General features: G+C 51.7%; 1 protein-coding gene across 34 annotated transcripts in view; it reads left to right on the plus strand.

The window, feature by feature from the left end:
• Window positions 1-2,596: 2,596 nt before the first annotated feature.
• The window catches only part of Camk2g (calcium/calmodulin dependent protein kinase II gamma), a 55,115-nt gene continuing 31,569 nt past the window's right edge, over window positions 2,597-26,142 (plus strand). For 11 of the 34 annotated variants that reach the window (XM_004846300.4, XM_004846303.4, XM_004846299.4 and 8 more), the window contains exons 1-5: window positions 2,669-2,852; window positions 4,201-4,295; window positions 15,347-15,406; window positions 23,208-23,262; window positions 24,093-24,158. In XM_004846300.4, coding sequence (XP_004846357.1) covers window positions 2,788-2,852; window positions 4,201-4,295; window positions 15,347-15,406; window positions 23,208-23,262; window positions 24,093-24,158 — 341 coding nt within the window. In that variant the 5' untranslated portion in view covers window positions 2,669-2,787. Of the gene's footprint in view, window positions 2,853-3,731; window positions 3,908-4,200; window positions 4,296-15,346; window positions 15,407-23,207; window positions 23,263-24,092; window positions 24,159-26,142 lie in introns of those variants that run through there. The other 23 variants (XM_004846297.4, XM_004846304.4, XM_004846305.4 and 20 more) reach the window with 9 other exon arrangements.

A 26,142-nucleotide genomic window follows, 5' to 3' on the forward strand; every position in this document is an offset into this window, starting at 1 on the left:
AGGCTGCGTGGGTGCTACAGCAAGGAGAACCAAGGAGGGTTGTGCAAGGGTGTGTGTTTGTGTACGCACATAGAAGTGTCTATAGTGTCCAAACTGCCACTGTGGGCACGTCAAGAGTCTGTGCTGTTGAGACAGCGAGGGAGGGAGAAGGAAGTGAGGTAGAGATCGAAAGGAAGATGAAGAGAATGGATTGAGTTTCCTTCTGGTTGTGTAAATTTCCCCTTTATTGGGATGTCTCACAAAGTAAGAGGCAGGGCCAAGCACACAGTAGGCAATTGATAAACGTTTGTTGGAAGGCAGCCTGCCTCTTACACAGGAACATGAATCATTCCCAAGGTTGAGCCTCAATATTTTGGTCATCACTGTTCCAGAGACTCAATGCAGAGTGCTTCCTGCACTTACCCTGAGACACAAAGTGCAGAGCCCTCGCCCTCAGGAGGGATGAGAGACCCCTCTCGGCAGGCACATGAGCTTGGTCAGGGTTAGTCTTGTTTGTACCCTTTCCTAGGGGACTCACTGTCACCCCTGGTCTGCATGTCCTGACCTCTCTCCATCTCCTCATTCCACTTTACAGTAATGAATATAAAGTTTCCAGTATCAGCCACTGGAGGTCAGGAACAGAGTCGCCTTGAGCACTGGGGAAGGGCACAGGTATCATCCACTGATACGCAGCCTCCATTTCTGGAGTGCAAGCTATAGGTCACCTCTGCTTTGAGGCCAGAGGACAGAAACTCAAGACTTGCTGGGCATGGTGGCACATGCCTGTGATCCCAGCACTTGGGAGGCTGAGACAGGAGGATTGTCTCCAGTTTGAAGCTAGCCTGGGCTACAGAGTGAGTTCAAGGTCAGCCTGAACTACACAGCAAGAAAAAGAAACTCAAGACTTACTGGCATCCCCAAGTTCACAATCTCATTGCTCTACCCACACTGGGACTTGGGGCCTGGCTCTCACCCTGGTGTGCTGAGGTAGGAAGTGGCCTTATGTGCACCACTTTACTTCCTGTTGCCCTGGGAGGGGTGGGGCATAGTGTTGTCACCTCTACCCTTTCCATGGTCCTCTCCACCTTCCTGCCAGTCAGTTTCTCTTCCTGGGCTCTATTCCCTCCTATTCCCCCATGGCTTCCACTGGCCAGCTCCCTGGCAGTGGGTGAGGAAAGGAGGGGCACCTTCCTGGAAAGCTTGCTCCACCTATCCCTCCAGGATGCGCCTGCCCACCCAGGAAAGTGGGACCCTCTCTGCCTCTCCGCTGCCTCCCCTGGCAGAGAGGCTGCAGACCACAGAAGCCTGGCTCCTAGCAAGCGTCCTGCTGTAAGCAAGTCTGAACCTCAAAGTCAGCTGAGCTCTGGCCTGACTGGCTGGGGTTGGCCTCTGGCTGAGGGTTCAGCTGCCCAGGCAGGTCAGGAACCTGCCCAGCCTGTTTTTCCTCTACTGAGACAGTTATGCACCTCTGTCCCACCGACCTGTGATGCAGAGGACAGAGGATGGGATGGCAACTCCCTCTGCCATTCCACAAATATTTTCCAAGACTCTGTGGCTGGGTAAACAATGGTGTCATGGGGTAAGCCATTGGGGCTTATGATTTAGTGGGGAGGCCAATATCAAATAATAAGAGCAAACAGTTTTAATTAGGTACCTAAAAGCTTTATGTGATTTAGCCCATTAAATGCTCACAACCCTGTGAAACGGATGCTATTATTTTATTAACAGTTCTCAAATAAGGTAACTGAGGCACAGCTAGAGTAAGTCACTTGCCCAAGTTCATACAGCTGGTCAATGAGCTGCCCAGAAATTCAAGCTGATCTCATCCTACTGTTCAATCTACTGTGCTCTAGTTCTCATGCCAGAAAACGTATCCTTACAAAATGACAAGTAGCATAAAGGAAAAGTAGAGATACCCTACAATAAATGGGGGTGTTTTCTCCATCCTCCTAGTTATCTTTTTAACCACCAAAGCACAAAGTCTTTTCAGATCATCTCCACTTCTTCCCTTTCGTGGAGAGAACATTCATCTCTAAGGCTGGAGTGCAAGAAGGCAGCGTTCCACCAGCATCTTGCCCCAGGCTTGGTCTCCCTGATCAAACTTCGCCTGAAGGCTTTATTTTGTTTTCTAATAACTGATGCTCACACACGTCTAGACTGTCGGCTCCCTGAGGGAAGGCAGCTGGCAGCTGGCTCTGCAGATTGGGGGAACATCTCCCAGCGTGCAGCGTGACACAGGCTCCTTGACCTTGGACCTGTCATCTTGATGAGAGCCGGGCTGGGGGCCTGGGACCGCACGTGTGCGGTCTCTCCAGAGAGCTCAGTGGTCCAGACCCCTGCGCATTCTCGCCCGCCCCTTCCCGAGCCCTAGGGTCCACTCCAGGACGCGCCCGCGGATCGAGACCCTCTCGGCTCAGTCTGCGGGGCGGGTCGGGTGGTCCGGCGCCGGTAGCCCTTCCGGAGCTCAGGCGCGCAGGAGCCCAGTCATGCAGGAGCGCTGGCAGGGCGGCCCCCCCCCCGCCCCGGGCGGGGGCGGGGCGGGCTGAGGCCCCTCCCCGGGGCGGGGCGGGGCCGGGCGGGGGGGGGGCTGGGGCGGAGGGCGGAGGGCTGGGGGCGGGGCGGAGGGCTGGGGGCGGGGCGGAGGGCGGCGCGGCGGGGGTGTCCCTCCCTCCCTCCCTCTCCCCGGTAAAGTCTCGCGGTGCTGCCGGGCTCAGCCCCGTCTCCTCCTCTGGCTCCCTCGGCCGGGCGGCGGTGACTGTGCACCGACGTCGGCGCGGGCTGCACCGCCGCGTCCGCCCGTCTGCCAGCATGGCCACCACTGCCACCTGCACCCGCTTCACCGACGACTACCAGCTCTTCGAGGAGCTCGGCAAGTACGGCCCGCCCGCCGCGGCCCCCGCCCTGCCCCGCCGCGCCCCGCCTCGCCCCGCCGCCCCGGTGCTCTGCGGCTCCTCGCCCCGCCCCCCGGTCCTGCACCGGCCGCTGCGGCGCCCCCTCGATCCGCCCCACCCCCAACCTTTCCCGCGTGTGGCCTCCGGGACCCCGCGCCCCCCGGCTCCTGCCCCGCAGCCCCCTCCGCGCCCTGCAGCAGCTGCCGGGGCCGCGGCGCGGGTGAGGACTGCAGTCCCCGGACCGCTCCTGGGCGCCCTCCAGCCCCGCCCCTCACGCACCCTTGGGCGCCCCCCGACCGCCTGCTCCGCGCCGCTCCCCACCTTGCCGCTGCGCTTACTCGGCGTCCTGTCCCAGGTCCCACGCGCCCGGCACTCGGGACCCTCCCCAGCCCTACGGCTCCAGCCCGCTTCGGTGCGGGGGTACGGGGGGGGGGGTGTCGGGGCCCGGCCCCGCCCCCCAGCTAGGGCAGCGTCCAGGATCCCGGCCCCGTGCGGGGCAGCGCCGCAGCACCCCGGCCCCTCCCCCCAGTCTGCAGTGGTCCCGGAGCCGCGCGCCCGCCGCAGCCGCAGCATCCCCCTCCCCTGCGCACCGAGCGGGCACGGAGCGGGCCGCGCCGCCGCAGCCCCGGCCCCCCACCCCCACCCCCGGCGCCGAGCCCGGCCACTGCGGCCCCCGCCCCGCCCGCCCCCTGGACGTTTCCAGAGCCCGGGAATGCGAGTTCCCATTTGGCGGGGCGCGTTGAGGAAAATGTCACGGGGAAGAGGAGCCACTGATGTAGACTCTCAAGTGTGTCCTGGCTTTCCGGCTGTCAGAGCCGGGATACAGTGAGATGAAGCTACTGGGGGGGTGGGGGCAAAAGGTTGAGCCTGACTTTCCGCCATGGTTGAGGGAAATTTCTCTCTCAAGGAATTACACTATTCCTTGAATCTCTCCTTCCCCTACCCTCAACTGTTCCTGCTGAAGGAACGGCAGGATCCCCGTTCCCTTCTCTTCTTCTCTTGGCTGGGACTGCAGGGCTGTCAGGGAGATGCAGCAGGTGTGTGTTTGAAGCATCGCCCACCAGCTCCTGGTGTACAGCCTGAGGTTGGGGCTGTTGCTTTGCCCAGGGACTAGATGCGGGGGTGGGAGCAGGTGGTACTCCACCCGCGTCTGTTCAGTGTCTTAGGGTGGCCTCATCCTCCTGCTTCGTGTTGGCTTGTGGTGGTCACTGTGCTGGTGCCTGTGCGTGTGACTAAAGGTCTGGTGGCATCACTGTCCTCAGACCCGAAGTGTGTCTGTGTCACTCTGCCCTGCTCCATGTCCCAGTTCTTTCCCCCCTTCTCCCTCCAGGGGTGCTTTCTCTGTGGTCCGCAGGTGTGTGAAGAAAACCTCTACGCAAGAGTATGCAGCAAAAATCATCAATACTAAGAAGTTGTCTGCCCGAGGTGGGTGTTCCCCATCTTCATGTCTCCCTGGGGATCCTTCCAAGGCCTCTGACTTCTGGGGATGGCCCAAGAATTGAGATGTGTGTTTTAGCACTTGGAGATGAGCGGAGATTTCAGAGTGGGTGGACTTCAAAGCCAGACAAAGGGAGTTGTGTGGGGAATTGGAAGTGGTCATGGAGAAAAGAATGAAGAGGATGAGAGAGATGTAGGTAGCTGGAGTGGTCCCTGGATGCTCAGAGGAGTCGAGTCCAGTCCTTTGGGAGGTGGAGGATGGGGTGGTGGGTGGTGTGGAATGGAGAGCTCTTCATCTGGAGCATTTACAGCCTTTCCCTTTGAGGTAGTGGTAGCCATTGCGGGCCTGTCCTAGTTCCCATGCCTCAGTGGTGACTTATAGGATGGAAATCCAGTAAATGAGCAGCTCTGACAAATCCAGCCTCCCCTGCCCACCAGGCGGCAGAACAGACTCCCCAAGGGAATGAAATCTGTAAACATCAGGGGAGGCTGCTACTGGCGAGGGCTTCTTGGGAACAAATCCTGCCAGATGAACTTGATTGCTTTTTTGATCAAATTACAAAGTTGATGGTGTAGCAGCAGATGTAGTCTGTCCTGGTAGAGGGTGATGATGCCTCATGGTCTAGACATCCCAGTGGCCTGGCCTGGGCAGGAGCTCACTGCCTGGGTGTGAGGAGCATGAAGGCCCAGGCCTTGGTGCCTTCCTTGTGAGATCTCCTGAGTACCTGAGGCTGGGAGGCCCAGGGCCTGTCACTAACACTTTCAGCGTACACTCTCTGAACCTCAGTGTTGATTTGGTGCTTGCCAAGCTTACCTCCTCTGATCCGTGGGACCCAGCAATGTGTAAAGTGCTCGATGAATAGGTCTGGTTAGTACAGAAGTCAGGTCCTAGATGTCGAGTCCTGGAGGATTGCAGGGTGCAGCCCAGGGACAAAGGTTATGAGACTTATTGAAAGGAATTAGGGCTAGGCAGCAGGATGCCATAAATACCTTAGAAGCGAGGACACATGCCCTAGGGAAGATGTGGGCTTTGGCCAATAATGATGTGGGCATCTCTAGGGCGGAAGATGTCATAGATGTCCCAAGCACTCAGAGCAAACTATAAAATTCCACAGAGATGGCAGTGGGCTTCTGTCACATTGGCTGTTCTGGGACCTGTTCAGCAGGGCTACATTTGGCCCCTGCTTGGGGAGTCTCCCCCAAGGGTCTCCCCCATCCCTACTGGCAGGACTTGTTTTGCCATCTCCCTCCTAGCCCCTTGTCTCTTGTTTGTGTACATTGGCTGTAAAGTTGACTTGTTTATTTTCCTCCTCTCTGGGTACCTTGAGTCCAAAGCAGTGGTTACCATAGAGATATGTGGGTGGTCAGATGCCCTCCTCCCCTCGGGGGGAGTACGGGAGCAGGGCCCTCTGGCAGACATCCTCTGCCGAAGAATGGAAGGTGCAGGCAGGGAGGATGGGTTGAGGATGGACACCTTCCTGGCCCACACAGTGTAGCCCTGGTGCATCAGAAATGGAGTTCGTGTCTGGATCTTCAGTTGTGCAGTGCTTTGCTCTCCTCATCTCCCCAGTGTCCTCTTACCTTGAGGGGGAGAGAGGAAGAGACAGCTGGGAGCTGAAAATCTGGCACAAGAAGATAGCTGGTGGGTGGGTGTGGAGCTACCTGCCTTGGGCTTTGGTTTTATGTTTCTTCCCTTCCCATCTGAGCTCCCCTGGCCTATGTGATAGTGTCCCTTTCCCTTCCTCACCTCCTTTCCATCTTGTCCTGTCTTTCCAAACTGGCATCTTGGCCAAGCTGGATGAGGTTTCATTTCTCTGATTTTTTTTTCTTCAACTTGAGAAGAGGATTCTTGTGTAAAATCATCTGCTTCAGATAGCAACTCCCCCTCTCTCTAGAAGGTTCTGCCAAGACTAGGGCTCTGTCATGTGGCTTGCGTAACCAGGTTAACTTTGGGACGGAGGCTTGGTCCTGGCTGATAGGCTCTGATCCCAACCAGAGGGGTCCAGAGTGTGTAGGTACCAGTCCTGTATGGAAGTAGGAGAATAGGCGGAGCAGAGGGCGCAGTGGGTTGTGAGTATGGACATGGAGGCTGTGAGCTCCTGGACAGGGCTGGGCCAAAGTCTTCACCAAGCTGGTGCCCCTGGGGTTAGGGAGTGAAGGCCATGGCTTCCCTACAGCCTCTCAGTTTACCCTGTATATTTTATAAAGGTGCAGTGGCTGGGGCTTGGTTTCACTCATCACTGTCTGTCTAGGGCTCCACAGGTGTTGGATTTCTTTGTCTGGGAATGTCATGGGCCCACCAGGGTCAATTGTGGAGGTCTGAAGGGGTTTGCTGTATTTGCTGGACCTTCCTTGCTGGCTTGCTTTCTTGTTTATGACTGTGCTCAGACTGAAAGGAAGGAAAGAGAGTGTAGAACTGCTTCTCCTTGGCATCCATGGTGAGGTGGCCCAGGAGGCCAAGGGAGAGACTGCTTAGTCTTGGGGGAAGGGCGGGGGGTGGTCAGACCTGAATGAGAAGCCTTCTTGTGGGGTATTGTTGCTTGTCATTGTGATCTCCAAGCCTCCATTGGTGGCTACTCTCCCCAGGGTGGGAGTTCATACATTTGTGTATTGAGCACTGTTTTTTGCTATGGGCATGTGTGTTATGTGGTCACTGAGTCACATACTGTCACTCCATTTGCTTCAGAAAAGCGATGGGTGTGGATTTGAGCTCTTGGTTGAGCCCGTGGTTCTGAGCTTAGCTCTGCTAGGCTGAAGGAGGCATTTAAAATAGGCTTGGATTCGGGAGCTAGTGGGCCAGGTGATGGCAATGATAAGTCGTTATTTTAAGATTTAAGATCACCCCCCCCCAAGGAGTCTGAGCCCTTATGTCTTTTTTTTTATTTTTAAATCTTCATATTCCCTTCTTATCTTTATTCATATGCATGCAGATTTTCACCTCATGGAGCATAACATTTTATATCCTGTTCTCTTTGCTTACATCCAAAAGTATTTTCCCCATATTGCTACAGTTGAAGGGCAAATGGTCCTTTCTTCCACACAGCTTAGGATTTATCCTTGGAACAGTTTGCATCATAAGAAACCTCTGTATTTGGACCATTTATCTGTATTCCAGTTGCTTGCAATAAGTTGGGTACTGGAGTAATGCCCTTGGCAGTATGGAGATATGCCACCAGAAACAGTAATGAAAATCTGTTTTAGTGCTTGCTATAATTGTTTATTTAATCTCTGTACCCCTCATGACATTTTTGTTGAAGCTTCGGATAAGAATGGCTTTCCTCTTCAGGAGGACCGGGAAGGGAAGTGAAGGGAAGGGACCATGTCTGTTTCTTTACTTCTGTGTAGACCGGCCCTGGCAAAGTGCCTGATACCTGCTGAGCATGTACATGTTAAATGAATGGATCAAGAGGACTGTGTAACCAGTCATGGTTGATTTTTGGCTTTGGCTCCTGGGAAGCTCAGAATCAAGTTGTTGGAGCCCTTGTACCCTGGTGCTGGCTTGGGCTTCTCCTTTCTGATTGATCCAGGGAACCAGGCTGCTGGAGAAGAGGATAGATAAGGATAAAGACCTGTGCTTGGGGCATAAGGCAGGGTGGGAGACGTAAAGTAGCTTATGATTCCTCCTTCTTTGTCATTAATGGCTTTATAGCACCACTATTGGGACTTCCTCTAAGACTTTGAATTTTAGTGTGCATATGGATCACCTTGAACCTAGTTTAAAATGCAGCTTCCTGGATCCTGTCTACAGAGATTCAACTTCAGGATTCCTGGGGTGTGGCCCCTGAATCTGCATTTTTAGCATATGATCTAGCAAATTTCATGTAGGTAGTCCATGAGCAACTGTTTATGAAATGCCATCTAAAATCAGTAGAAGCAACAAGAGCAGTGACAGTCACTCTTGCCATGTTCCTGGGATTCACCATATACCCCTTGCCCCAGCCTTCTTCAGGGGTGTCTCTGCTGGTGTGTGGCCATCTGTGATTAGAGACCTCATTTTGGCCCCCAGATTGGGGTGTCAGTCTATACTTGAGGCAGTGGCAGGCTGAGTGGCTGGTGTTGTGGCATGTTGGCTACTAGAAGGGTAAAGGCTGTCCCTTTCTGGATCCAGCTGGCCCTGGGGACTGAAATGGGATCCCCCTGGATGGTGCCAGCTGAAAGTCCCCACCCCCTTGGTGTTGGCCTGAGTAGCCCCCATGACATTTGTGTCCCCTGTGGTATCTCCAAGGGAGACTTTCCTGTTAGGGATCTGGGTGAAATGAGGGGAAGAGAAGGGAGGGTGAGGCGGCCATCGAAGGAGGGAGAGAGGAGGAGGCTCGGTGCCGCACTGGAACAGTGGAACTCGAGGAAGCATTTAAGGAGGTTGTGTGCAAAGCAATGTTTTCCTCTAGAGGATAAAACAGGCCATTTCTGTTAACAGAGAAATAGCATCCTCCATAGAAGTGATTGAACTCCTCTGACTTCTCTCCGGCATGAGGAGCTTGCTCGAGGTCCCTCCTCTCTGCCAAGGCTTCAGCTGTGGCACTTTCATCCTACAGTTGTGATAGGACCTATGGGACTCAGTCACGCAACCCTGGTCTGTCATCCTTTCCTCCTACCCACCTTCCCAGAGGGACTTGGGGTTGTGTCAGTTTGGGGTTGGAGGCTGCAAGGTGGCTCTGTCCTGTAGGAGAGGCCTCTGCTTGCTCACATCCCTTGTCATCATACCCCTGTCAGAGGCTATGCTGAAACCCTAGAGGTGAGTGGCTGACCCTGTTCCCTGCTGAGGCTGTAGGCAGGGAAGGGGGGTGATCAGCTCCTGTCCTCATCTCTGTGCTTGCTGCTCCCTTTGCCGGGCAGACAAGGGCTTGATCCCATGGGTGCCAAAAAGGTGGTGACAGGAAGAGATGGGCACTTTGCGCCTCTCAAGTGCCTCTCTGTAGAGGCCCTTTGTCACCTGGCCATGGTCAGACACATCTGTCCCAGGATGGATGACTGGGGAAACTAAGGCATAAATGATTTGATGGGAATTTGGTTTTGGCTTTGAGCCATAAGTATGCCCGTGATTTTGCCAGTGTCAGACTCCGGATCCTCAGACAGCGTGGCCTTCACTTCCCCCGAATATTCCCTTTCAGACATAGGTTCTGGGTCCTTGGTTTGTGTGATGAATCCTGGTGTGTCACTCCACACCTTTCCACCTAGGCCCAGGTGCTTGAAGCCCAGTAGAGCAAATTCCTCATTGCTGGCTGAGGCCCCATTCTCAGCTGTCCCCACATTTTTGGACTCTGTGGTGGGGACATTTTCAGCCACTCCCCCCCAACACCATCTCTACTTCCTGGGGCCTATCAGCAGCAGTAGCAGCAGCAGCTTCCCATCTGTTCCCCTCTTTTCTCCTCCCTCTCTTTCCCCTCCCCCTGCTTGCCGCTGCCCTGGGAGGAGCTATTTTTAGGGGCTGCTTCCTGGGATGTTTTACTTGGGGCCGGTTACCATGAAGGAAATGTCACTAAAACTGGGCAAAGGGTGCAGGCACCAGCAGCCCTGCTGGGTGCACTAACTCAGCGGCTGACCCTGTTCTGGTCCTTAAAAGTGACCAGAGTGTCTACAGGCAGAGCCTTGCCTTCTTGGGCTTACTGATGACCCCATGGGACTCTTCTCCATCAAAGCTGGATTGGAGGTTGAACTATGGGGCATATCTTAGCACCCGAACCCTAACTCTTTTCCTCCTTAGTTAGAGCTTTCCTTGTCTTGAAATCCAAAGGCCATAGTGAGGCTCAGATCTTTGTGTCATGTGGCTGACAAGGGGTTGACACCTTTGGTTTAGGGCTAAAAAGGTGGGGGTCAGTGCTAGGTTAAGGGACAAAGGTTTGGGGATTCACATGGGCGTATTTCAGGCCCTGTCCCCTATATTCACAGCCCTCAGCTAGTCCTTACATGTATGGGTGTGAAAGAATTGGAAGCCATGGTCCCTGGTCTGATATGATGGGAGTGCCCCTTTGGAGTGAGATTCAAAGAGGAAGGGATGTGGTGTCCTCATAGTGTTGGGGGGCAATCGATGGAACTGTGGCTTGAGATTCCCACTAGTTACTGCCCAAGGCCCAGAGCAATCTATAAGCAGCTGGGGAAGGTGGATTATGACACCAAATCCCTGTACTTCCCTGTTTGTGGTCCTCCAGGTGATGCCCATGAAGGCCAAGTGGGGCTTTTTCTGTGTGGGAAGGAGGTTGGAGAGGGACTCTCAGGATGTAGCAAGCTGAGGCCATCCCATCAAGTGGATGGGGCTGCAGGAAGCATCTGATACTCTGATTTGGGGTCACAGGGATAGACCTGCAGAGTACCTTCTGAAAAGGGCAAAGTGTCTGAGATTGGAACTCAGGGAGTGTCCACATAGCCAGAGTGTGACCACATGTCCTTTCTTGCTTACAGAGGGTTGTGTGCTTAGGTGACAGCAGAATTCTCTTTTGAAGTCAGTGCTGGCATTTGAGATTTTAGAGAAATGTCACTAAATCAGAGGGCAGGTCCTGGGCAGGGGCATGGAGGACAGGTGGCCAGCTCTCCGTGCCCCACCATTCCAGGCATGGGGAAGGAGAGTGCATTTGGAGGCTTCTCAGGGCTGGAGGGATGGTGGTTGAGGGCTCTGTGTGCCCTTTTGCCACATGCTGTCACCTCACTAACTGCTTCCTCTTTTCTCCCTGCCTTGGTGCATCTTGTTACTGCTTGTTGCCCTTCCTGTGAAAACATGGCATACTTCAAAGCACTCAAAGCACTTGGGCAGAAGGCAGGAAAGGCAAGGTTGCTGGGATCCTCGTTTCCTGGGGCCTGGCTCTGCCCTGGACCAGTGTTGAGGGAGTACCCAGGTGGGGGATGAAAGTCTGGAACAGGCCCCTGATAAGGCTGCTTCTGCTTTCTGCTCCTGTCGCCACCTCTGCTCTTAAGGGGGAAAACTTTGCAGAGGGCTGTAGTTGAAACTGGGCTGAGGGCCGGCAGGGTGGGTCTCCATGGGAGTACCACACAGGCAGGCAGGAAGTGGCCCTGTGCAAAGCGGGAAGTGGCTGTTGTCAAACAGGAAGGGGGGGCTGGGCTGTGGGAGGGGGCAGGGAGGAGCCCAGCAGAAAGGTGGATGGGAGGGAGCAGGGTGGTCCCTGGAAGGAAAGGTGTCTCAAGGAAGAGGCTGCCTCTGTGGCAAGAGCACCAGCTGGTGTTTAGTGCCTTGGGATGTGGAGCCAGGGCCTCTTTCTACTGCTGTAGCCTTGTTTCTTTTGGGGTTGAGGATGCTGTATAGCCAGGATGCCCTTGCACTTGAGAAATATGCTGGGGTGGAAATATGCTTTTTCCCAGCCATGGACCAGTCCTGGAGGTGACCGTAGGACAGGAATTGTAGGGGAAAGAGACAGGACACAACAGTTGGAGGGGATAGGGTGGTGGCTGGCAAAGGAGGCCAGGAGAGTGTTCTGAGGAGAAGCTGCATAGCTCATTGAATGGAGAGCTTCAAGATAGTGGGGAGCCTTTAGCAGCAAGGCTGAGGAAAAAGAGGGACCCTGCAGGCAGTGACACTCCCTGGGGCGGTCCTCTTTCTAGGAGCCCCTGTTGCCTCCCTTCACTTGCAGGCCATAGACGTGGGTAAATCATGTCCAGGCTCATGAGAAGCCCTAAGAGTGGGTCAGAGGGCGCAGGTGTTGTATTTTGGACCCTGCATCTGCCCAGGTGGAGAGGAAAGTGGGTCCTGCTCTCTCTGTTGTCTGGCATTAGCTGTGGCAATAAGCCCAGCTTGGGAGTCTTTGTCCTCTGTCACTGAGCCTTTGTCAGGCACTGTGCTAAGTATTCCACTCATATTACCTCATTTAAACCTCAGGTCTTGCTGTTTACGTATTAGAATAAGAAACTTCTCCCCAAGCTAAGTATCTGGCTCATTCTTGCCTCTTTTGGGTCCAAATCAAATGTCGCTTTCTCACTGAGGGTTCCCCAGCCACCTTGTTCAAACTTACACTTTCTCCCTTCCCCGCTTCATTTTTCTACATGGCACTTACTGCACCATCTACAAGCTGAGCTTCTTGCCTGTCCTCCCTCCCCCAGGCCTACTAGGATGTGAGCCCCTCCAGGGCAGGGGTTTCACCTGGTTTGTTTCCCACTGTTTTCCAGTGTCTAGAACAGTATTTGTCACGTAGTAGGCCTCGATAAATACATTTTGAAGGGCTGAATGAGGCTTAGGTGCATTTAATAACTTGTCGGATATCGCAGTGCTGGACTTAATCCAGGGCTGTCTGACTCCAAAACTGATGTGTTAATTGCTCTATTCCATGGCTTAGAATCAGGGTGAGGACCAAGGCACAGCCCTGGGGTTCAGAGAAGATGTGGGCCTTGCCCAGAACTTAGGGCTCAGCTCCTTGGTTGAACTGAGTGACTGGCAAGGACCCTGTGGACCCTGGGCATCTCCTTCGAGGAGTCGAGAGCCCAAGTCTGTGTCTCCTGTCTCCACGCTGAGTCACTGGTAAAGCCAGAGTGCCTTTTCTTATTTTTAGTGCTGTTGCTGTTGTGGGGCCGTAACCATTAGCCAGTAAGAGACTTAAGGGAGGAGATAAACATTAATCTTCTAGGCCTTCAGCCTGGGTTGCCACCTCCGCATTGCAAGATGCTGTTTTCCCACACCTGTCCAGGCAGCCAAACCCAAGAGTTGTGGGTCAAGGGTGGTGAGGTGAGTGGTCAGAGACAGAGCCAATGCGTCTGTAGTTTGGCAGGTGGCTGGCTCGGTACCTCTGGCTCAGCTCCAAGGCTAGGAGGAAGGTGGGGTAACTCTGACATAGGGCCAGATCTGGAAGAAGCAAGTCCCATCCCCCACCACCAACACGACTACCATTGCTGCTTCCTTGAGTGCCCTGGCTCACAGAAGTCCCTGGCCATATTCTTTTGGGAACAAGGGATACCAGGTGCTGTGGGCATTGGGAGTTATCTGGGGTGGCTGCATCCTGGACAGTGGTCAGGCTGTATCTGAGGATGGGAAGGAAGGCCTGACCCAGATCTTTGGGCAGCTGGGATAGATTAGCTGGGCAGCAGAAACTAATCTCTACCAGTCCCCCACCTCCTTCCATGAAGTAGAGCTATTGCTAGAGGGAAAGTGTGGCACAAAGCTGAGGGTGGTTGGTGAAACAATAACCATGAGTTCCTTCTCATCTAAAATCCTTACATTATCTCAGAGTGATGGGCCATAATCTCAGTGTAGATCTTAGTTTATCCGTTTGCTGCTGTGCAACCTTTGACAAGTTATTTAACTTCTTTGGGCCTCAGTAGTTCATTATCTGTAAAATGGGAGCCTAGCACCTACCTGGTGGGATCATTGTGAGAGTCATATGAGTCTTTAAAGAGACTCTTCTGTGTGGGCTTCCTTACTCTGAATAGCATTCTCTGGGCTCTGCCTTCTTGGGCTCTACCTTCCTGTGGAAGGACTTAACCCATGCAGCTCACTTGGATCTGAGAACTCACAGATTCTGCTTATTTCCTCAAAATAGAGTAATCCAGAGCCTGGGATTTGGCTCAGTGATGCCATACCTGCCTCACAAGTGCAAGGTCCTGTGTTCAACAACCCCCCCCGCCCCGTACCAAAAAAAATTAGAGTAGGCCGGGGATTTAGCTCAGTGGTTCTGGTGCCTGCCACGCAAGCACAAGGTCCTGAATTCAATCCCCTGTACCAAAAAGAAAAAAAAATTAGAGTAATCCAGAGCCTGAGTGTAAACAGGTCAGAGCTCACAGCAGTAGGTGGCCAGGAGGACAGGGGAGAGAAGCAGGATTTGTATCTTGTTTTCTTTTTCTATAAAATGGCATCAAAATAGTGCCATCCTTCTAGAGTTATTATGAGAATAAATCAGAAGATGTGGGGCTGGGGATTTAGCTCAGTGGTGCCGCCTGCCTCACAAGCACAAGGTCCCAAGTTTGATACCCAGTACCAAAACAAAAAAACAAAAGCAAAAGATGTGTCCATGTGGTATAGATGTCAACTCTCAGTAAATGTTAGCTATAATTATTATTTTAAATCACCAGGGTTGGGATGTAGCTTAGTGGTAGAGCACTTGCTTAGCATACATGAGGCCCTGGGTCCCATCTCTAGCATCATAAAAAAGAAACAAGCAAAAATCTTACCTTGGTTATCAGCATCTCCACTGGTCAGCATCATTATGTTTCAGAGTTGCCAGGACGTCTACATAAGACAATATATACAAAACTACTAGCAGTGTGCCTAATCATATATTAGGTTCAGTAAAACTCAACTGTTATACTCATTCCCCTTATCTTGTTTTGTTTTGTGCAGTTTCAGTTATCTGTGACCAACCACAATTCAAAGATATTAAATAGAAAATTCCAGGGGCCGGGGATTTAGCTCAGTGGTTCCGCCACCTGCCTCGCAAGTGCAAGGACCCGAGTTCGATCCCCAGTACCAAAAAAAAAAAAGAGAAAAGAAAATTCCAGAAATAAGCAGTTAATAAGTTTTACATTGCATACCGAGTAGCATGATGAAGAGTAGCATGATGAAATCCCTTCTGCTCTGCTTCTTTCCCCCAGGACATGAATCATCCTTTTGTCCAGAGTATTTATGCTGTATAAGCTACCTGACCATTAGTCACTTAGTGGGCTTTTTGATTATCAGATGGACGGAGTGTCACAGTATCACAGTGCTTTTGTATAAGATGTGATACAATCCGGGGTTCCAGGCATCCGTTGAGGATCTTGGAACATCTCTGCCTCAGAAAAGAGGAGACTTCTTCGTTAAGATTTCCAACAAGAAAGAAATCTCTATGGTAGAGGAAAAAACACCAGGTTTTTAGCTAACACCTGGATTCAATTCTGGCTCTGCCACTCACTGGCTTGAGTATTTAACCTCTCAAGTCATTTATTTTCTTACCTGGAAAAAGTTGTCATAATAACTATCTCCAAGATTGCTATGACTTGGTGTGTTAATTCAGCTAATTGCCAGAAGTACATAGTCAGTGCCTGAGAAGTAAAGGAATATGAATAGCCAGGTGATCATAAAGAGAATGGGTGGCTGATGACTTCCTTTTTTTTTCTTCTGCTTTTAGATCACCAGAAACTAGAACGTGAGGCTCGGATATGCCGACTTCTGAAACATCCAAACATTGGTGAGTGCCCTGTATGGAGTGTTTCGTGGTGTTTTGTGGAATGCAGGGAGGGCAGAGATTGGCTGCTTTTGTGTGTGGAGTCACCTCTGTCTGTGAGGCTTCCCCTGGTGTGTTTTTTTTTGTTTTTTTTTTTTGCCTGAGCAGGGTAGCAGCTGTGTCTCAGAGTTCTAAGGCTTTCTGGTTTAGAGATGCAAGTATCTCCATGGCTGTGGTGCCATGTCAGGCTGGGATGTGAGGAGTTGGAATAGGTCTCAGACACCCTCTCTCTCCCTTGCTCCTTCCGTTTTTGGGTTGAGGCCCAGGGCCTTCAGGATGTGAGGTTCTGGGCTCCTAGCCTGCCAGCACCCCTCACAGGGCCCATCCATAGCCCTCATGAAAGGCGCAGGATTTTGTTTCTGGACCGGAAAGAGTTTTGTCCCTGTTGCAGTGTCCTGGGCACTCTGAGGTTTCCATGGCACTCTCGTTTGTGTTACCCAGAGCCGGGAAAGCGAGCTGCCTGCCTGCCTGACTTCTCTGGAGAAGGGATGGCAGGATCGGCTTAGATGGGGAAAGAGAGAAAATTGAGGATTTCTCCCTGCTTCAACGCTGACAGAGGGACAAGGGGACATTGTTGTTTGTTCTAAAGCATGAGGAGGTTTGCCTGCCACAACCCACTCCGGCTCATTTTTACATTGTTGAGTTGAAACAGTCTTTGCCAAAAGCGTTGACCCTTATTTGGTGCTCCTTGCAGAAGGGACAGAAACTAGGCTGGCTGTGGTATCTGAGCAGAAACCCCAGTGTGGACTTGAGGCAGAGAGGGGCATATCTCCTAGGTTTTTCTCTGAAAGCCCTGAGTCATCACAAAGGACAACACGTGTTCTGTGCTCCTTAGGCATGGCCTAAATATCAGGGCTCCCACAGTGCCCGGGAGGCCTCCTGCTCTGCTCTCTTGGTGGCCAGGGCTGTGAGATGACTTGCTGGAGCTTAATGCTGCCTCTGGGGCCACCCAGCCTCTGGCTCCCAGATCGCAGGAGGCTCAGTGTGAGCTCCTAGTGGGAGAGCTCCTAGTGGGAGAGCTGAGGTCGTCCTCCAGCCCATGGGGAGAGGAGCAGAGCTGAGGTAACCAGCATGCCAGCCATCCAGGGCTTTAAAGATCACAATCAGCAGCTTGGATCACACCCGAAGCAGATTGACATGGCCAGCCCCCTGGTCCGCCTGGTGCATCTGTCCTACGGAGCCAGCACCTCTCAGCAGATGAGTCCTAGCCTTGGAGCTCGGGAGCTCCTGGGTGGTCTGAGGTTAGACCTTACCTGAAAAACTGCACAGTGGGAACTCATATGCTGCCATGGGTAGGCTGGGGCCCACAGAGAAATACCTAGAGCCCCAGTCACAAATTTGGGCATGTTTTGCTTGGCTGGCTCAGTAGTCTAAAATATTTAAATATTTTAAATATTTCCCAATATTTAAAAACAAGATTTCCGGGCCGGGGATTTAGCTCAGTGGTTTCACTGCCTGCTGCACAAGCGCAAGGACCCGAGTTCAATCCCTGGTACCAAAAACCAAAAAAACCAAGATTTCCTATTTTGAAAAAAAAAAATCCTACTTCCCAGATTTTCAAATCAGAAGGCTTGGCTCTAAAGCCACCTACCACCTCAGAAGCGTTTTTGGGTCCCAGTCTTGGGTCTCAGACTCTAACAACAGCAACTTCCCTTCCTGTATGCCTCTTGTGGCCAGCTGGGACAGCAGTGATGAGCTGTCCTCACGTAGGGAGAACAAAGAGGTAGGGGTGAGTGGTAGTTGAAGCAGACCAGTGTTAGCTCACCTGTGACACAGGGAAGGTGAACCACAGAAGGGTCAGGGCATAAAGACAACTGAGATGAATATGAATAGGAAAGATGGGGGATGTTAGCAGAAAAAAGTCCTAGCCTTCTTTCATACATTTCTAGGATTAAATATACATATATTTGCTTTTTTTTTTGGTACTGGGGATCGAACTTGGGACCTTGCGCTTGTGAGGCAGGCAGCGGAACCACTGAGCTAAATCCCTGGCCCTAAATATATATATATTTGACTTTTTAGACTGTGCTTGGTTTGGTCATCCTTTCCTTTTGCCACCTACCCCAGCTCAGAATAAAGGCAGAGGAAGAATGGCGCATCCCAGGTGTCTGCACTGTTAGGAAGGAAGGCAGTGAGACCTGAGGCAGTCACTTTGTCGGCATCGACATTGGCATTGGATTGCCTAGGACCATGCTTCCATTTCACCACTGTTCACAGGTCTTGAGGATTTTTGGTCCAGGACCAATTCCAGGGGCAGGGGCAGACAGAGGGAAGGGTGAGTCAGGACTGTGTCCTGGGAGTGCTGGCTGGCTGGTGTCTCCAGCTTCTGGTGGGAATCAGAACTCTTGGAGATGTGGCTGAGCTTCAGGTCCAGGAGGCGGGGGTTGCCATGGATCCGGACCTGGCTTGTAGCTGGAGAGGAGGCAGTTTGTGCCCCTAATTCACTGTTCCTCTCTCCACTGCTCTGCCCTTCAAAGCTGTGGCCCTTTTGGCTCTGGTCTTTTTAACTCCATCTCAAAGGGAGACCAGCAGAGCAGCCCAAGAATGGTGCACTGTTGGGGAAGCCGAGAGCAAAGTGTCAGATCATCAACCTCTGGCTGCTTTCAGACCTGGAGCCACTTGTATTCAAAAGGGGTGTTGGGTGCAAGGTGCCAGACGTCCCCTTGTATCCCTAATACGTATTCCGTGCAGTTAGAAGCCTGTCGGAAGAGTGAACCCTAATGTAAACTGTGGACTTTGGGTAATGGTGTGTCCCTGTCGGTTCGTCGATGATAACAAATGTACCACTCTGGCGTGGGATGTTGCTAGTGGGGGAGGCTGCAAATGTGGGTACCGGGTTATGTGGGAACTCTTTGTACCTTCTGCTCAGTTTTGCTGTGAACCCAAAACTGCTCTAAAAAATAAAGTGTATTTATTTAAAATAAACAACCAAAACTTCTGTTGGGTGTACAACTCACTGTTGAGCTTAAAACAGTCCAGGCAGCGTGTCCAGTGGTAGGAACTGAGCGTTGGAGGAGCCCATAGTGGCGATAGTCTGACGCCTCAGTGGAGTGCGTTCTACCTGTGATCTGCCTGCTCTCTGCTCTAAATTCCTCTAATGAATAGGCTCTGTCTTCTTCATGCTGAGCTGCCCCAGTGCTTTCGATCACAGTCTAGCATTGTGGTTTAAAGCAGCCCTTCTCAAACTTTTATGTGCTTATGAATCAGCCAGGGATTGTGTCGAAATTCAGATCCTGATTCACTAGGTCTGGGTTTGGGGCCTGAGATTCCTGTTATCTGCCAGATACTAGGATGCTGCCACTGGTCCCTGGTCCATACTTGATGAACCCAGGTTCACTGGGTTTGAATTTGGGATTTCCCAGTTAGAAGCTGTGACCTCTAGCAAATTATTTAACCCATATATACCTGCCTCTGTTTTCTCATCTGGGATTCTTCCTGGAGCCATGAGAGGGTTCAGTGAGTAAAGAAGGCTAGGAAATGGAGATGGAGAGTCCAACTCTCAGACCCCTCTGTTTGTGAATTATTCAAGGAAGGCTGCCATTAGCTTGGGTCCAGGGCCATTCAGCAAACAGTGAAATACAGTAAAAACAACTAAAAAGAAAAAGGAAACATTGATCATGGCGGATCTCAGTTCCTGCTCCCAGTGGGAGAGAGGAGGTCCTGCCACAGCTGGACCCCGGGAGGCAGGCTCAGTCCCTCACAAGCCCCTGTGACAACAGGCCTCCTTCCCACCATGTTATTGCTGTGGACCTTTTTTTCCCCAGTACTGAGGATTGAACCCAGGCCCTTGTGCGTGCTAGGTAAACACTCTACCACTGAGCTACATCCCAGGCCCTTTTCATTTTATTTTATTTGTGGGGTTGGTTTTTTTGTTTGCTTTTGTTTTTGTTTTGTATTGGGTATTGAACCCAGGACCTTGGGCATAATAGGCAAGTTCTCTACCATTGGGGTACATTCTCAGCCCTTTTTATCTTGATGTAAGGTTTCAATAAGTTGCCTGGGGTGGGCTTGAACTTGGGCTCCTCCTCGCCTCAGCCTCCTGCGTGACTAGGCTAGCTGCAGACACTTTCAGCAGTGGAACTTTTTCAGTGGTTTTTGAGGAAAGATTTATTAGTTAAATATGGTTAACTGTGGCTTTGGTGGGGGTACTGTGGATTGAACCTAGGGTTTTTGCACTGAGTATATCCCCAGCCCTTTTTAAATTTTTGAAATAGGGTCTTGCTAAGTTGCTGCATTTCTCTGGCTGGACTCAAACTTGTGACCCTTCTGCCTCAGCATCCTATGTAGTTGGGATTGCAGGTGTGCGCCACTGTGCCTGGCTTGCAGTGGACATTTTTTTTTTTTTGATACCGGGGATCAAACTTGGGTCCTTGCGCTTGTGCAGCAGGAGGCGAAACCACTGAGCAAACCCCCAGCACTCAGTGGACATTTTTAACAGTGAGCCTTTTTTTTGTGGAGCAAGATTTGTTAGATTTTTTTTTTTTTTTTTTTTTTTGGTTCCGGAGATCGAACTCGGGACCTTGCGCTTGGGAGGCAGGCGGCGGAACTACTGAGCTAAATCCCTAGCCCTCTTAGATGGTTTTTGAAGAATAAGAAATCACCACAGCATTTGAGTTGAGGTCTCTCAGTCCTTCAAGGTCTGAAATACCAAGTAAAGGTATTTAGGTGTTTGGGCCTGTCCTTCCTTCCCAATTTGAACGAGTAGTATGCTGAAGCTCCATAATGCTCCTTTTCCTGGATCTTACTGTCTATAGACTTGGTCCAGCCCTCATTTCTGCAGAATGGGCTGGGTGTTAGAATGTTTCATTCTACAGCACCCTTTACTTCTTTCTCACAGCTCGCCACACAGTCGCGCTTAGTTCCCTATTCGTGTAATTGCTGTTAAACCTGTCACCTGGAAGCACCAGAAGTACCATGGTAGCAGGGCTGGGCTCCTCTTTATAGCTGTGTGTACAACTGAGCCTGCTTCAGGGCCACTGCCTAAAAAACGTTGTCGATCTAGTCAAAGTAGCCAGGGCTGGTGGGGTAGCTGGAAACTCCTTTGCCTAAAAGGATGGAGAAAGTGTTTCCCTAGTGACTCTGCAATATCAAGAATCTTGATGTCAGTTTTTCTTCAAGTCCTGGGTCTGCCATTAACATGGTATAATTTTGGGGCAGGTTCTTTTGGAGGTTTCCTCTCCTGTCAGATGGGGGGCATCCTAAGGAGCAGAATTAGTATGAGAGTCTAGTAAAATACCACATGGATAACACATGGCACAATGCTTACATAGCACATAGAACAACTCAGCTAAGTGTCAGTCGTTATAAATTCAGTCATTATCATCAAGAATCTGCCAGTTGGTGCTTAGAAAGGTACAATTTTCTCCTCTTGTCCCCAGTTTCCTTTTAGTTTTCATTACAAATTATAAAAAAGAAAAATGATAACCGTCTTATTCAGATCTCTCTTACCCGTCTTTTTTTAAATTTTTTGGTACCAGGGATCGAACTTAGATCCTTGTGCTTGCATGGCAGGCGGCAGAACCACTGAGCTAAATCCCCAGCCCTTAACCCTTGTCTTGGGATGCCTTGCTCTGAGCACATCAAAGCCATTGGGGCTGAAGCTGGGGCCGGGTGGCCTGGAAGGATTAATCTTCCTTTGCTGCTCTTCTACTAATCCCCTCCCACCTGGGCTCTGTGTGTGGCCTTCCTGGAAAGGGGCACTCCGTGTCTGGGCAAAGGCCTAGGTGCCTGCTCCTCTGGCCCTGTTCTCAGGCCTGTGGTGCTGGGGCGGGGGTAGGATTGGGCCTGGGCGGGCACAGGGAGTGGGGTGGGGCGAGGCTCAAGGCAAGGCTGCTGCCAGGGCTCCCCCTGGGAGCGGTTGTTAGTGTCCTACCTGCTGTCCTGTCAGCTCACCATCCTGCTGCTGTTACTCAGCTCCCTAATGAAGCTGGTCTTTGGCTTCTGGGACAGCTGATTTCTAAGGGATTATTTGTACTAGATACTTTAATGCTTTTTAATAGCAAAGTTTTAATTAAATGGAAAGTCCTTTTGGAAGTGAGGGAGCAGCCGCAGCAGGACTCAGCATGAGGCACCGACTGAGACCAGAGAAGCAAAGTAGGAAGGGAAGCAGGGAAGCAGCAGGGCTTTGGGGACTTTGTCTGAGTGCGAGGGGTTAGGTGGATGGAGAGGACACAAAGGTTTGGCTGTAGCTCCTTCCTTCCCTAAAAGCCCGCTTCTGTCATCGGGAGGCTAGGGAAGTGTGGACAGTTGAATAACTGAAGCAGATCAAATAGGGTAGGCAGTGTGTGTGATGTGTAGACCTCTGAGTCCTGGATTGTCAGGTAGAGAGGGGGAGGGGCCTGTGGTGATAGCTCGGGCCCTGCGGCAGCTGGGTTGCAAGTTTGCTTTCTGGCTGATGTTGATTTGGTGAGAAGGGGAGTAGGGAAGCTCCTCAGCCCTCAAGAGATGCTTTGGCACTGGACATGGAAGCAGTCTAGGCCCGCCAAGGAAGAGATACTGTGATGTCTTTGTATTCGAGTGCTTTACCAGTTGGGTTGGTGTCAGGCCATTCCTGAAGTACTCTGGGAGATGCTCCTGTAACTGCCCAGGACTGGAGCAAAGGTCACACAGGGAGCCTGTGGAACAGAGGTTCCTCCTCCAGAGAGTTCAGGTGAGGGGAGGGACAGGAATATCAGGACAGGCGGCCAAAGCAAGTTGTATCTGTATTAGAATGATGCTTAAGGGTTGGCATTTAACCCAGAGGTAGCTCTGTGGGCAGAAGCTTGAAGAGGAGACCTCAGAGGACATTAGGTTGGTCTTTTGCCCAAGAGTTTTGGAGGCAGGGATTGGGACAGGATTCTGCTCGCCAGCCTTTTCTCACAGTTTGGTGAATTGCCCTGGTCTTCTCTGTGCCCTACCCTCCTGGACCCATCTGTGACGCTGCTGTAGGTACATTTGTGAGCAGTCTCTTGCTCCAGCTCTGTTGCTTTGTTGCCTGCTGTGTGGGCTGCCCCACGTTTCTTACAGGATGCAGTGATATGACCAGCTTTTGGAGCTCGAGATGCCTGGATTCACATCTTGACCACCACTTACTAGTTCTTTGGCCTTTGGCAAAAGTCTTCATGGCTCTCCGCCCCTATGGTCCTGTTCTATAAAATAGGAGTGACATTCATCTTAGTGAAGCATAATAAACTTCTTGAAGGCGGACACTGTGCTTGTCTCTCCTAAATGCCACCACCTAGCCTGAGGTCCAGCACACAGTAGTGCTCACCCAGTGCTTATGGAATCAGTAATGTGTGCCAGGAACCTAACATGTGGCCTGGCACAGAATCACTGCTTGAAACCATTGCCTGAATGTGTGTGTGGCCTCCTGGGCTGTTGATTACCCTGCTTCCCGTGCCTTCCTGCTGGCCTCCACCTTCCTCTCTTCCTCCCCTTCTGTCTGCCCTTGGCATCTGCCTCTCTGCAAGAGCTTCCTGCCATCCTGTTGCATGCATGTGTCCCAGGACCGCCTTCTCTGGGTCTGGCCCCTCTGGGAAGGTTCCTGCTCTTCTCCATCCTTACTTGTTCTTACCCACGAAGCCCCTCTCTCTTCCCTCAGTCGGAGGTAGCACCAGTCTCTCGCTCTGTGGCTGCGTAACCTCAGTTTGGGGGGTTGGGTGTGTTGCCCCTTCTCCCTGCAGCGCACAGTGAGGCTGGCAGGAGGGACCTGGGCGGAGATGCTATGGAGAATAGGATTTCCAAGTTTTCTCTCTGTTAATCTCTGTCCCTGTCTCCTCTCTTGCAGTGCGCCTCCATGACAGTATTTCTGAAGAAGGGTTTCACTACCTCGTGTTTGACCTGTAAGTGCCACTTGTCCCTTCCAGCTGGCTCAAGGTGAAACCTTGGGAAAAGCTAAGCTGGGTCCTCAGCCTCTGCCGGGTCCCTCTCCATTGCCTGAGGGGAAAGACTTGCTTGTGAACTTCCTCTGGGGATGGGTGGGGAGCTGGCCTGAACCCGCCTAGGGGTCTCTTTGCCCTCACATTTCTGTGCATTTCTGTTCAGCAGCACACCTTGTGCCAGTGCTTGTCTCTTGTTCCTTGGTGTGTTGTCCTTATTGGAGAAGTAAAGTACAGCTCTTTGCATGGCCTTAAAAATTCTGGGAAATTGAAGGTAGCTTTTATTCGTTGTAAACTCATCTCCATTTGGTTTCTCTTCCACTTTGGTTGTACTTTAGTGTCTTAAAAGTGGCTTTTTCGCTCCTGGAAATTCTTCTCCAGTGTCTGTCAGGTTTGGGTTTCTGTGTCCGTGGTCTCATTACTCTTCAACCTCAGTGGTAGGTCTGTCCTTCTTGGACAGCTGTATGCTTGTGTTAATATTGGTCTCAAAGCTATGGCTTTTGGGATAGGTTGGATATTTTCTGTTAGATCCCTGTATCTTTACCACTATCTGAGTGTTAGCCAGTGTGTAGGTTATAGAGACAGAAATGTCCAGAAGGAAGGGCGAGCTCACGATACCCCCAGAGAGAAGCCCTATGTCACCGAAGGATGGTGCACATGCTGAGCTCGCAGACAAAGTGCACGTGGAGTTGGGATTTCTCTGAAAGCTGTTTTACAGTGTGACTGCTACCTGTTGGACACTAGGGTGGCCAAGGGACGCTGCCTCCTCTAACCTCTTCTTCTCTTGGTTACAGTGTTACTGGTGGGGAGCTCTTTGAAGACATTGTGGCCAGAGAGTACTACAGTGAAGCAGATGCCAGGTGAGATGAAGGGGCCCAGTAGTTGCACTGCAGCCAGGACGGATTGAAAGAAGTCTTGGTCACCTCAGGGGGCTGGTGTTGTGCCTATTTGAATAGTATCTGGGGAAGATCAGAGGTGCTCTTGTCTGGACAATGATTCTGTAGAGCTAGGCTAGGGCTGCATTCTGTGGGCAATATTAGAAGTCAAAAATTCAACACACAGATTAATATTTTGTAAAGCCTCTTCTAGGTCTCCTTTACCCTACCACCCCAGAAGCACTTTTTCTTTGCATGGCTGTGTACTCACCATCATGGCCAAGGGCCCTTTCTCCCCGTTTTTAATTCAGACAAATCCTGGTATGCACAAGGCCTTGGGCTGAGGCCATGTTATGATCAGAGACCGAGGAAGCATGGTTTTTGTCCCCAAGGAGTCTAAAAGCAGGGAGCTGCCTCGGGAGCTTGCAGCCTCTGTCACCTTGTTGAGCACAATGACCACCTTCAACATGTGGCCCTCCAGCTGAGGGATTGTCACCTGACTCCTGGTCGCTCCTTCATGTGACAAGTCGAATGCCACCTACTGCAGCAGCTTGATTTGGGCTGCCTTTCCCACCTTGGCTTTTCCTCCATCCCCATTTCTCTCTGAGGGTGAGGTCCTGACAACCTGCTTTTAATCATCCCGCCTGCAGCTTATCTGGCTTACGTGGCAGCTCAGGCTGCCTCTGAAGAGTGGGGGAGTGTGGCTTCCTCATGAATTTCTCAACCCTGAGCAGGCCCATGTTTGCTGATCAACTTCAGATGCTTCAGCCTCAGGAAAAATTCTCAAGTAGGGAGATGAATTACAGTGCCAGCAGGGGAGGACCAGGCTGTGGGCGGGAGGAGGCGGCAGGAGAGCTGGGGAGCCGGGGGAGGGGGGACTGTACCAGTGGGCTTGGCCTGGCTCTGTGGGACACTTCGCACTTTTGCCATTTTAGGCCAGAAGGCTCTCCACTAGCCTGGCTGTGTTCTAATTATACATTTCTGTGGAGACTCAGCTCTGCAGCTTGGCCCTGAAGTCTCTTTGGCCCACCGTTGGGCTCTGTCCTATGGGAAGCCTGAGCCTCGGCCACTAGGGGCCTAGTACAGTCCCTTGGCTCTCACAGGAGCCACAGCACCGGATTTTAGAGAAAGGACTCAGAAATGCAGGCCACCCAGCCCAGAACACCCAGGTGCTCTGCAGCCCTCCCTGGCGCACCTGGTAGTGTCTGATGACCAGCCGTCTGTTCTCTAGCTCAGGCTGCTTCAGCCTCGGTGCCCTTGGCATTTTAGGCTGGATAATTTTTTTTTTTTTTTTTGGTACTGGGGATCAAACTCAGGTCCTTCCACTTGTGAGGCACGTGGCGGAACCACTGAGCTAAATACCCGGCCCCTGGATAATTTTTTGTTGTGAGGGTGTCGGACACTTAGAAGCATCCCTGGCCAATAGATGCATCTTTCCCCTTCCCTGTGGTATGACAACCAGCAATATCTCCAGACAATGCCACATGTCCCCCGGGGGATAAACTCGTGCCCAGTTCAAAACCACTGCTCTAGCCTGCCCATACTTCCTGCCAGGAGTTTGACCACAGGGCTGGCAGGAGGGTTCACATAGTGGATTGTCTGCTTTGAGAACGGCAGCTGAATGTGACTTGGGCTAGTCTTTCTGTGTAGATTCATTAGAAATGCTCTCAGGTGCCCTGTTTGGAGCCCCCACAAGTATGTTGTTTCTGAAAGTTGCTTAATATCTCCTGCTAGATGATAAACTTTGGGGCAGCTGCTGAGTTTTATTTGTCTGTATATGCTGTCTGGTACCAAGCACAATGCCTTAGCGACACTCAATAAATGTTTAAACCCATCCCCAAAACAACTTAGGCGGATTAGCTGGACTCTCCTTTTTGCTGGCAAAAGCCTTTACTCCAAGCACAAAATTACAGCCAGATGCAATAGCACATACTTGTAATCCAGCACTTTGGGAGGCTGAGACAGGAGG

Source organism: Heterocephalus glaber, unplaced genomic scaffold (genome assembly GCF_053883595.1).
Source record: "Heterocephalus glaber isolate CG9 unplaced genomic scaffold, H.glaber_assembly_v1.0 deba00001497, whole genome shotgun sequence".
In the NCBI taxonomy this organism is placed as follows: domain Eukaryota; kingdom Metazoa; phylum Chordata; class Mammalia; order Rodentia; family Bathyergidae; genus Heterocephalus; species Heterocephalus glaber.